The sequence below is a fragment of the Syzygium oleosum genome, unplaced genomic scaffold, assembly GCF_021117445.2.
Source record: "Syzygium oleosum isolate NSW1041296 unplaced genomic scaffold, Sole_v2.1 Sole_v2.22, whole genome shotgun sequence".
Taxonomy (NCBI): Eukaryota; Viridiplantae; Streptophyta; class Magnoliopsida; order Myrtales; family Myrtaceae; genus Syzygium; species Syzygium oleosum.
The window spans coordinates 1-12,510 of NW_026607506.1; the positions used below are offsets into that span (position 1 = coordinate 1).

General features: G+C 44.8%; 1 protein-coding gene and 1 pseudogene across 1 annotated transcript; one reads left to right on the forward strand and one right to left on the reverse strand.

The window, feature by feature from the left end:
* The first annotated feature begins 558 nt into the window (after positions 1-558).
* On the forward strand, positions 559-4,883 carry LOC130140843 (protein MRG2-like; annotated as a pseudogene).
* A 1,224-nt stretch (positions 4,884-6,107) lies between these two features.
* Positions 6,108-7,394, reverse strand: LOC130140805 (transcription factor MYB44-like). Its single transcript, XM_056321282.1, has one exon. It carries the CDS (start codon positions 7,290-7,292, stop codon positions 6,240-6,242), a length of 1,053 nt encoding a protein of 350 aa, XP_056177257.1. The 5' UTR covers positions 7,293-7,394; the 3' UTR covers positions 6,108-6,239.
* Positions 7,395-12,510: the final 5,116 nt, after the last annotated feature.

Genomic DNA, 12,510 nt, shown 5'->3' on the forward strand with positions numbered 1-12,510 from the left:
TCATTGGACTATAATGGGCATTTTCTTATCGTGTGGACAGAGCCCGTCCCAGTATTGGAACTGCATAGGAACTTGTATTTTTCCTCCTCCTAATCTTAAGTGTGGCATCACTTCCTTGAGGGCGTGATGCTTGGTTGACTTGGTCAGTAAAATGAGTCTAAGCAATAGTAACTCGTGTGTCTGCCTTTGCATTTATTTACTTCAGCTTCAGTAATGATCAGCAGAAAGCGTTGCTTATAATTTGATCAAAGTTATCTCATCACCTTGTAAGCTGGAGACAGTTAACTTCAAGGGTAGTGCTATTATGTAGGAATCATCTTTCTTTTAACCTGCTATTCGACAAAATCAACCGATGTTGTGGCATGAGTGTATCTGGATTAGTCAAATTTTCCTCAACAAAGTCAAGCACCAGTTATGGACTTCAAGTTGCAGTTGCTTCTTTTTTCATAGTTTTCTCCACTTTTTCACGATACTTTCATGTCATTTCAATTAAAATTCTGTGCATGGGTGCGCCATTTCTATCCAGGAACTCTCATAGTTAATGCCAATAAAATGCAGGCTACTGCTTCCTTTAATTATGCGATGAATTTAAGTGCATATGTCTATTTCCTGAAGCAATTTATGCTCGTACTTAACTGCTCTTTACGTGGTTTGTCTTCTAGCCAGCTTAACTGCTTTTCTATTCGTATATTTTCACCACGCTTTGTATTGCCTCTATATTTCAGGTCAAAAAATTGAATATCGACTCAGGAGTGGAGATGCCTATGTTCATTACCTGGTAAGTAGTATTTTTACCAATATCCCTAAGCAAATCTATTTTCGTTAAAACTGCCTGCTAGACTTCTCCTATATCATCGTGAAGATATTTGATCAAGGAGCTAAGTTGCTTTGAACTTCTGAAAGTGGCATATGTTGATTTTAGATGCATCTCTTTGCAGGGTTGGAGCAAAAGTGAGTGCATTGTCCTTCTCAAGCTGAGCTTACTGGCTTCTTAGGTTGGTTAAGTTGCTGGGTTTTATGTTCAGTCCACTCTAAGATGGTCATTGGCTTCTTTTGTTAATCTGATATTATAGTTGTTTTTCAGCATGTTGTTTCTTACTCTTTTTTGTCATCAGTCAAATTATGACTGCTTTTGCAATATATGGTCGCATGATCTTCCAACATAAGCTTTCTATATATTAATTATCCTGGCAGAATTTTTGATATGTCCATAAATCTAGTGTTGTCTTCATCATATCTTCTCTTCTTGTTATTTTTGTTAATGTTGCCATATTCATTCTCTTTTTAATTACCAAACCTTTCTTGTTAATTCATCTTATTTCATGATTATCTTTTTCTACCTTTCCTTTAAATAGTTAGGATGAGTGGGTCGGCGTGGATCGACTGATGAAATACACTGATGAGAACCTTCAGAAACAGCGGGAGCTCAATAATAAACAAGACCTTGAAAACTACAAACCTAGCCCCGTGCATCTCATACTAAACCAAAGGGTTCGAATAGTTAGTTTGTTCCCCCTCAGAATGTACATTTATATAATAATACAAGTTCTATCTACTACTATACAATTGGAATTGGCATACCATGATTTTCGGTCCTAATACTCTTTCTGGTCTTACCATAGTCCTATCCGCATCGTTAATATAAATTCCTTGATCTCCTTGAATGTTTCCTTCTATGGAAAGGTGGTTTGCACCAATCAGCTTGAAAATTTTCCTGAAACTTTGTTTTAAAATTCTTGAGTGACCAGCATGTTCAGTGGAAAACTTTTATGGTGAAAGAATATTGAACGGCTATGCATAACATGATCCACCGGCTAAGAATGATTTTGCTAGAGCTTTCATACTAGAAGTTCAGGGATTAAAAAGTTTAAAATGCAGAATCAAGAGACTCAAGTGTAATGTCTGACAGACTTCAAGAACTGAGAAAGAATTTCTACTTTTCATTCTTTATTTGTTCATTTCCATTCTAATTGAAAGATTCGCGTTTAAATATAGCATGATGTTCTTTCAAACTAGTATGTTAGTTTATACTTTCTTTTCTTGTGAATGAACTGTCGTCATGTTCTAATAAGGTATATACAAAGTCATGCCGGAGACCTAATGAGTTAAAGAGGTATTGATGCTTTCATTTCCAACCCTAATGAGTCAGCCTTTCTCTTTACAAACTTTTGCTTCTGCTTCCAGTTCTCCTCTCAATAATGTCATAGTGTGATTTGCCTCTGACGCATGACATCCCATCTCTCCATTATAATTGAGGAAACAACTTGAAAAGTGATGATCTATTATTGTTGAAAGATGGTGCTTGTAGATGCTTCAATTCTTTCTCTTCTCTGTTTATGTGCTGATTTTATGCAACTAATTACATTCGGTGTTATGCAGTGCCAAGAGGCAAGCCGAAAGAATGATTCTACCTTCTCAAGGTATAAACCCGTACCTAAATTCAAACATTGTCTGCACGTGCTAAAGAAACTATCCAGAAGAATGTGTTACTCGGTGAAAATAGCAGTTTCAGACTTTTACTTTAGTTTGGTTTTTAGAAATGTAATCTCTGGTAATAATTTTGGTTCTCAGGAGAAAAGTGCTTTACCCTCGGAGAAGCTTGTGAGTCTCCAGATTCACCAACACTGAAGAAGCAGCTCATCGATGATTGTGAATTTGTTACTCATCTGGGCAAGGTAGCGAAGTTTGAATTTTCCATGTCTTGAGTTGGCCTTGAATTATTAATGCAAACATAGTTGTGACAGAGCCAGAGCACCATTATAATGCAACTCGTGTATCTTGCTTGAGAAGTCAGATTGCCACCATTAGCAGCGACCTGCTCTAATCAAAACCTTATTTACAGCTGGTCAGACTTCCCGTGCTCCAAGTGTGATGACATCTTGGAAAGTATCTTGATTATAGATTAAAGAAGGATGGAATGTAAGTCCCCACAAGCGTACATTAAGCTCTTTACTTTGCTTTTTGTATAGGTGTGTTGTTTTGATTATTATTTAAACTCAGTTATGGTGAATTAAGTTTTGGTTGTGAACTTATGTCAAGCACCAATTGTTCCAACTCAGCCATGGAATTTCTTATTCTCATCCTTTGATAAAGTAACTCTTCTGACTGTACTTAATTATCTTTTGTAAATAAAAACAAGCTTAGTAAACCATTAAATCTTATGAGCGGAAGTGGGTACAGCTAGCTTTTTCTCCTTGGAGAAATTTGTTAACTTTATCTGAATTGGCATTTAATGTATTGACTAAAAACAAATTCGAGATTCAATGTGAAGGAGTGTAAGATATGTCAATTGTTAAAAGCTGATGCAAGAAGAGAAGCACTACAAGCATGACTGTGTCCCATAAATGAGAAGTGGCTGTCAAATGGAAGTATGTTCTTTTTCAGAACTGGTGCTTTTTGGAACAAAATTCCAACTCCATCAAACCTTTGACATTGTAGTCAGACTCTTTCCATGAGCATTTTTGTCCTTTTCATAAGTCAGTTGATTAATAGGTAGAAGAAAAGCATCAGTGCTCTCTTAAGTATGGTAGCTGAGGCAACTAATGGGTTACCTTGAGATATGTTATTATAGCATGGGAATAATTTGGGCCGATTTTCCTGGCATGTAAATCTCTCTATTTTACTGTTCCCCCCCCAAAAAATATTTTCTGCTTTTACCATTGCCATAATTATTTCTCTCAGTTTTCTTTACCAATGTAGGATGGCGGATTGTGTGGGAGAAATTATGAAGGCCTGCGCTGTTATTACTTTGATAAAGCCCTGCCCGTGATGCTCTTGTACAAAGCGGCGTCAACAGTATGAGGAAACAGTTGTTATTGACGTCAATCCTTCAACTATTTACGGTGCAGAACATCTGTTACGCCTCTTCGGTATGCATCAATTTACAATCATGGATGTGGACAAAAGTTTTTATTGTGCGCTTCAAAGAGTTCATGCAACATTTCCTCATTTCTGTCTGTAGCGTTCATATTTTTCAGACTAGCACTAATTCCTCGAAAATGCTTCATCAAACTGTTAATGCTTCTGATCTTCAAAGTATGTGCATTCCCTGATAGTGTAATAGGTGCCTAAATAATATGCACGTCCTCTGATAGTGCAATAAGAATATTGCTAGCACACCTTATCTTTGTGTGGCTATCCTAATTCATGGCTTCTGCAGTCAAGTTGCCCGAGCTGTTGGTCTATGCAAATATCGAAGAGGAGACGCTGAGAGAGTTGCAGCACAAATTAAACGACTTTCTAAAGTACGAACTCCTTATGGTGGTTTTTTTTTCCTTAATCGTGGAAATGGCAACATTTAATTGGGTGACCAACCGATTTCATCTTTGTATGATTAAGCAAGCCTGTAAAAGGGTGTGCTCGTCATCTACTTACTGTATGATTAAAGTTTCAAACGGAAAGATCATGACAACGGAATGCTATCCTCATGCAGGTTCCTGCAGAAAAATCAGAGTTTGTTTTTCCTATCAGCGTACAATGTTCGAGAAGAGATCGAAACCAGCACGAACAATTTAGTGGACTGATTGGATCAGTTGCAGCAACAGCATGTACATATTATGATACGTATATGTATAGATAAAAATCCACAGTGTCTTGTCCACTTTATGGCCATCCATATTCTTGTTTTGAGGTTTTCGGAGTTCCCTGTTGTGCTCTTGCAAGCCGGGTATGGTCGGAAAATGAGATGTGTTTGTGCTTGAGGACGCACTTTGTTTCACTACTGTGTCTCTAGGATGATGACTCCAGCTGAAGATTGTCTTATAATATCCAAGGAAGATTTTTATTGACTCATCCTGAAAACAGAATCTCTCTCTCTCTCTTTTTCTGGATATGTGTGGAATTTCAAACGAATTGATGGTAATCTGCTGCAAGGTTTATTGATACGAGAATTTTTCAGCTTATATCTGGTGGGGATCGGGAGATGTATGTAGGTGCTGAAATCGAACGAACCCCTAGGTAAAGTCAACGGAGACCTACAACAGTATCGGCCGCCTGGATTCATTCAGGCCATCGTGGACACAGAATTTAGGCAAGATTTTCATCGTAAGAGAGGGTATGGTGATGATCGTCCGTGGCCCGTCACACGGCCATGCAGTGATTTTTCGATCGATCAAAAACTTAGGCGCCGTAATTCTTGAAAAGCATTCACTTCACAACATCGATGATTTCTCTAACCCAGAAAATCCAACGTACGACAACCCGAAGTAAACCGTTTCACCCTCTCTGTCAAGTCTTCCATCTAATTTTTACTTAATTGGGTGGAGGTGGGAGTCAATCTCACTGACGGATTCTTAAACAGAAAGTCGACCACTTGAACTGGGTCCAAAGATTGGGAAGTGGATGACAGGGAATTTCTTGGATTTTGGGTTTGGACGGATTCTCACTTGGTAGGACCATCCCCCTCTTCCACTTCCTCTTCACACCACATAACGACTCAACCCATTTAATCATTCACGACCCCAACCGATTCCCTTGTATCTTTCTTCCTCTTCTCGCTCTCGGACAAGCCTCCTGTCAGCATCGTCATCATCATCTTCTCTCCGTTCGTCGGTTCGTCGAAATGGCGCACAGCCAGAAAAACACACGGGGAAAAGTTTCCTCCCCACTCCCTCCCCATTTCAAAGAGGACTTCTCTCTCTCTCCCTCCCTCTCTCGTTTTCTTTTTTCCATTTCAATTCCAAATTTGGGTTTTTTATGGGCATTGTTTATAAATATACGGAAGGGGAAACGAGTAACGTCACGAAAGCAGAAAGTGGAAGGAAATTCCATGGAAATATTTCTTCTTTTTTTTGTTGTTCTTTTTGTTCTTGATTTTTCACATTCGGGAATAACGTTTTGCTCGATCGCTGGCTGCTGCTGGCTGCTGCTGCTGCTTCTTCATGGCTTTCCTCTTTGCCCCCCGCAACCGATCCATTCCATCTCCGACAAAACCCACCTCTCCATCCGCCTCTTCCCTCTTTATATACAACCCCCCACCCACCACCCACCACCGAAGTTATTACCATCTGTATAAAGATGACATGAAAGACTAGAAAAGATGGAAAATAAAAAATAAAAAGTTGGACTAAAAGGGAAAAAAAAAAAAAAGAACGGTTGATGACGGTCACTCTCTCTCTCTCTCTGCATCTCTAGCGCCGATTTGATGGTTTTTCTTGTGCCTCGATCACTTGGGGAAGATGATCGCCAACGTAAAAGCTTGAGATGGCCCCCCCCTACTCCCTGTGCTAATTTTTCGGTTTTCAGTCGATCTTGCTAACGCCGATGCGCTTGACAGCCGCATTCCGAACCGCCTCGCTCTGCAGGCGCAGGCCGTTCTGCTCGATCCCGGACATGTAGCTCCTAACCTCCTTCCTTATCATCTCCTGCATCACCGCCATGAAGTCCGCGCTGAAGAACTGCTTCTCGTACCCGGCCGCCCCCATCCCTTCGCCGTACTGACCATGATGAGGAATCGGCACCGTCGTCGTCGGCGTCGGTAGCGGCGGAGGCGGCGGCGGCGGCTGTTGCTGCATCACCTGGGTCCTGGTCGAGAACAGGGTCGGGCTGGGCCTTGGGTCGGACGCCGGCACGGTCCCGCAAGACGGTCCGTGGTTCGAGACCTCGGCCAAATCGGATCCGGGCAGAGACAGGCTGAGCAGAGTAGGGGGATCCGTGGTGGTGGACGACGACGCGTCGCCGTGCTGGCCCGACAGCGCGGGCATGATCGGGCCCGTCCTCGCCACGGGGCGGAACACGCGCGGGGAGGGCATCCCCACCGGCAAGCCCGAGTCGCTCAGGTCGGATCCCGACGGGCTGCTCGGGCTGAGGAACAGATCGGAGACCGCGTTGGTGCCCGTGGGCGTGCCGAGGCTGGCCGACCGCTTGAGCGGCTGCCGCTCCGCGAGGTCGCCGTCGCCGTCGCCGGCGGAGCACGAGGAGGAGCACTTCCTCTTGAGGGTAGAGTTCCAGTGGTTCTTGACGGCGTTGTCGGTGCGGCCGTTGAGGAGGCGGGCGATGGTGGCCCACTTGTTGCCGAACTTGGCGTGGGCGCGGACGATGGCGTCGTCCTCCTCCGGGGTGAAGGGGCGGTGCTCCACCTGGGGGGAGAGCTGGTTGCACCACCGGAGGCGGCAGGACTTGCCGGACCGCCCGGGGATGGACTTGCTGATGAGGGACCAGTTCCGGGGGCCGTAGGTCTGGACCAGCCTCTGCAGCGCCTCGTCCTCCTCGGGGCTCCACGGTCCCTTGATCCGATCCGCGTCTCTCCTCGCGGAAGCAACAGAAGAAGCAGAAGCCGCCGCCGCCGCAGCCATGGCCGACCCCCCCTCGATGCTGCTTCTCTCTCTTATATAATATTACCGAATAACACGCCCTAAGCCGAGAGCTACGACTATAAAAAAAAACCGGGGATACGACGGCGTAGCGATCTTTCGTACAGCGGTGGGCGGCGGCGGCGGGGGGCGGGGGAGGTGGTGGTGGTGGTGGTGGTGGAGGCAGGGGCCTCACCTCTCAGTGAATTGAGAGAGAACAAGAAGGAGAACGGGGAGGAGGGAGCATTTATATGGGGGGTGGGGGGGGGGGGGATAGGGATGACTGGGGGGAGCCGGTTGCGGTGACCGGTCATGAGCCGTTGGGAGGTGGGATTTTCTTTTCGAGGCGGGGGCAGTTACTCTATCAGAGCCGCGGTACAGCTGTCATGGGGACACGCGTCGCGTCGCCGCCCGTCCGAGTTACACGTATTGTCGCTCCCCCTTCCCCTTCCCCCCACATTTCACTTTGCTCCGCTCGATGTACACGTCGTCAGCCAGCTCCAGCATTTTGAAATATGCACCCCCCTCTTAATCTATTCCCCCCACCCCCACGCTTTCCTCCTTGGAAAAAAACAATGCATCTAAAATTTCTAAATTTTATTTAGAGTTAATATCGTTACAAATTTCAAATTTTATACGGCTATAATAAACTCATCTTTCGTTAATTTTAGTTAAATTTTCAAATTCTTGAATTAGATAAGCTGTGTAACAGTTGGCGAATAATTTTAGAATTTTCACTCTCGATTTTGTCGAGGTGTATCGAGTTTATGATGTTTTGTGATATTAATCGTTAACGGAACTAACGAGAGGGTAATTTTATAACAAGTGTACCAATTCGCTGATTTTTGTGGTCGAAAAATTAATTTTGGATAAGTTTTGTTCACGGGTATCTGGATTCGGGATTTTCGTGATCGAAAAATTAATTTTTAGTAAATTTGTCGCGAATTTATCAATTTGGCATTTTTTATGATATTAACCTCTCGCTTTTAACATGGTCACATCATTTCAAATATATTTTAAGTCACGGATATTGTGTGATAACCATACTCGCCGCCTACCGTCAAAACCTTAAACTTCATCCCATCCATAGATATTTACCGGACCACCTTAATTTAATTCGGTCGTCGTCCAGAAGACCACATTAACCCGAGATAAGGATGGAATCTGCGGCCGTCTCTACGGGCAACAACCAGAATCGGTGAAAAGACTCTCGATCTGCTGCATGGTAGGGAGGCAGACTTTCCAAAAGAAACTTCTCTCGGAAGACTTCGGGGGGAAGTTGAAACGGTGGGGGGCAGGGTCGGACGACCCGACCGAACCGAACGGGGGCGGGTCGAGGAGATGAAAAATTATCCAAGAGAGCCGAACCGAAGGGAGGACTGACCGTTTTGGAAGTTAACGAGGGAGGAGGTTAAATAGAGATAAGGTCGAAAAATAAATAAAAAATAAGAATAGAAAAAGAGGAAAACACGATTTTTTTTTTCTTTTTTTTTTTTTTGTGGGGGTACTCGTCCTTTCTTCCTTTTTTGAAATTCAACGAGTTTTGTGGTGCGTCGTTGCGGTTCGCGTAACCATCACAAAAGGGGAGGGGAGGGAGGAGGTTGGATCGCGGACGGATGGACACTTTGACCGATCTTCCACCCAGCCAGCCTGTACTCCATTTCGTGTATTACACAGAGAGAGAGAGAGAGAGAGAGAGAGAGGGGGATCGATGATGACGACATGATTTTTTCCTCCTCTCTCTCTCTGTCCGTCTCTTTCCTGGTGCGTGAGAGAGAGCTGGGTTTTTCTCTTTCGTTGAAATAAAAAAATGAAATAAAATATGGGATTCGAGAAAAGGGAGAGAGAGAGAGAGGGGGGTAGGGGGAAGAGAAAAAGGGAGGAAAAGGACGCACGGAAGTTGCTCGCTACACGACAAAACCCCGGAGTTAGCAGAATCGGAGGACGACGACGACGACGACGACGATCACGATCGGTACTCGCTCCCTGCTACCGGTGTCAGTCCAGCCTGTCATCGATTTAGAGCCCCACCCCCACGCCACCCCCCTCCCCCCATAACGGCCACACGGGGACCGACACGTGTCGGTCGACTCGATCCGAACCGCCTTTACCTGTCGATCCGTATTTTGGAAACGGAATTAAATGGGCTGCCCTCCCTCTTTTCGCCCCCCCACCCCCCCACATCCGTTGGTTTTTGCTTTCCTATCCTTTTAGTTTTAGTAGACTAGTAGTAGTAGTCTCCCTCGTTTGATTCTTTTTGGCCCCTTCTTTTTCTTTCGATCTTCTTTCTTACCCCCCCGCGATTCGTTTAAGCTTTAATCTCATCGAACATCATGTGCGTTTTTCCGTGTAATTCGAAGAGAGAATCTTGAACTGCAGAACCCGGTAGCTTTGTCCTCGTTCCGGCGTCGTTATGTATGCTTTTTCCCACTTTTTTAATCCCGCTTAAAAATGCAGTGTACGTCGGTACTGCTTCGGTTAGAATCGCATAGAAGAATCGCGTAACGGGGGCCTCTCGGTTCCATCCTAATCTTCACTCGGTTACCTATCGATTGTATATGAAAGGACGAACGGATCACGGGCCGCTCACGAATCCTCACCTGCGCAACATTCTGGACTCGAGACCCGGACAACATCGAGACGGAGAAGACAAAAAAGATGCACGGGCTCTGGCCCTTAATCTCCATCTTTTTCCTTCTTCCAACCCCCTTCAGATCTCCGACATCACTTGTCTACCCGCTTTTGGTGCAGCGATGGCACCCGTAACAAGATGCTGAAATTGAGGCCGACCGTGGTGCGATCGAGGTCGTGGGCCTAATCATAACGTCAAATGACACAAACCAGATTCGTGCCCCGTCACATATTCCACCACCGAAATGCCTCTTAGTGCAATGACCGACCATCAACGAGCGGCTCAACACGTCTTCCACGCACCGTTCGGGAACCTATGGCAGTAGTCCCTCCCGTCCCCGACCGCAATCCTCTTCGTGCCCCTTAGGATCGATCGGGTCGAGATTAGAACTAGTTAATGAGGGGTTTTTTGTTAATGAGGGATTGAAAAGGTATTAAAGCGGCAACGAAAGCAACCTCCCCAGAAAAAAAACGGAAGGAAGGAAAAAGCAGACAAAAGGATGGAGAGAGTCCACCGTTAACGCGGGAAACAGCTGGCCGGGAGGGGCACATCTGATCTGAGCCATACAAATACATTAACAATGTGGTGGTCATAGTCACACCCACTCTCACGTGCCGTCCTTACCTAACTCTGTCCCTTTCCCATCTTTCCCCGACCCCGTACTCGCACGTTTCGTATTTTGGCCCTCACGTGACTCCTTTCCCCATGAATCGTATGTAGTTCTTCGATAACCTTCCGAATGCCCCCTCCTTCTGCAAATTTCCAATCTTTTCTCGAGAGAAAAATCAACGAGAGAGATTAGGGTCTTGAGTCGCGCCTTCGCGTCCTTACAAGAAAAAATTCAACTTTAATTCGGGAATGGCGAAGACGAATGCGGAGTCATATGGCAGCAATTTTAGCAAATCCAAACTCGCAAGCATGACCTCGCCTTTCGTTTCACGTCAAAACCCCCCACCTAATTCTCCTTTTGGGGTTCTTTGAGGGGTAGGGTGGAGTCAGCTTCCGTGAGAGGACTTGCAACGCGGAGCGGCAGCTCTTCGACCAAAAAGAGAATAAAACTGGCCCCAAGAGGGGACACGCCGGTAGCCTTGCATGGCTTTTTGCAGCAATTTGCATGCTTCGGATTCTTACAGTAATGCCCCGGTTCCGCTCTTATTTTACTTGACACCTCGAGTGGCTTTTTTCTGTCAGTCTTTTGCTTCGTAAAGGAAAAGTTCGCTTGCTGCATCTTTTGGTATTCACACCACGGAACACCCCCTTGGCATTAGATTTAATCGAATCGTTAACGCTAAAGTATGTCGAAGGAAGCGGGGGGAATGGGGATGGCCGTGATTCTAACAACACATGGGGTGTGGAAAGTTGTAGGATGTTTCCTCGCGAAGAAGACCCTGATTAAAATAATGATGAGGGAAAACCAAGAGGAAAAAGAAAAGGGCAACTGGTGGATCGTTCATATATGTAAAAAGATGGTCGAAAGTCGTCCGCTTTAGTTTTAATCAAATGCTCTCCACGATTCCCAAGTCCCCACGAGCTTCGCGTCAAGCAAGACATCATGGGTTGAGTGCAGAGCCGTAGAGAGCCGCGAGTTGGGCGAAGGTGGCGTAATCGTGCATGTAATACAGAAGGACACTGAGATTCAGCTCGACGAGGCGAAGGGCATTGGGAGGAGCAGAGCAGCACTTTGGTTGCTGCGTTTGCCCCTAAGGGCCATGGGAATTTCTTCTTGGGGTTTCCAACTCAAATGTAAGAAGTAGAGGAAATCAGGAGCGAGCCTGCTAAAAAACAACCGTCTCGCTGTCGCCTTGTGTACTTTGTTGCTCCTGTTTCGACTTAGATCAATCGTTCTTCTTTGTTCTTTTGGCAAAGTAACTCGGCCTTCGGGTCGATTTCCGCCTTCTAATGGCCGATGATTGTCCCTTCCTTGTAGGAATAGGATTCAAATAACGAAGTGTACTCAAATGGGCTTCCGGGAAAAGTCTAGCTAGGGTCTGACTCCAATCTGTGGAGAACGGAAGCACGTAGCGATGACTAATTCAGAATCGTGGAAAGTGAATGGAATCAGATTGCAACAACGGAGGGAGAAACTAGAGAAATAGTGGAAAAAAGAGACGGAAGTGCCAGTTCAGGGGGGAGGAAAGAATGCCAAGTAGGCAATATTCTATAATGAAAAATCATCATCCAAGCGTACAAAATCTTCATCTCAAACTATATTTACAGGCAAACCCTAATGACCCTTCTCCTAAGAAAAATAGCTCTGATTTCATCATCCAAGCCCTAATGATATCTTACAAAGCCTTTTCATATATATATATATATATATATATATATATATGCCCACGTTTTATTTTCCTCCTCTTTTGCATTCTATTGTTTCTTAAGAAATTGCATTTATCCATTACAGTCATTGCAGAGAGACCGTGGAAGTGCATCCGATCAGAAAGCCTCGGACTTGGACATGAAAGTTGTGATTACACTTGAATCTTTCACCTGTTTCCTAATCCGATGTCGAGAATGGTGTTTATATGAACCGATTTTTCCTTCGAAGTTTCACGTTTTGCAGTCCTCTGAGCAGAGAAAAAGAAGCATACC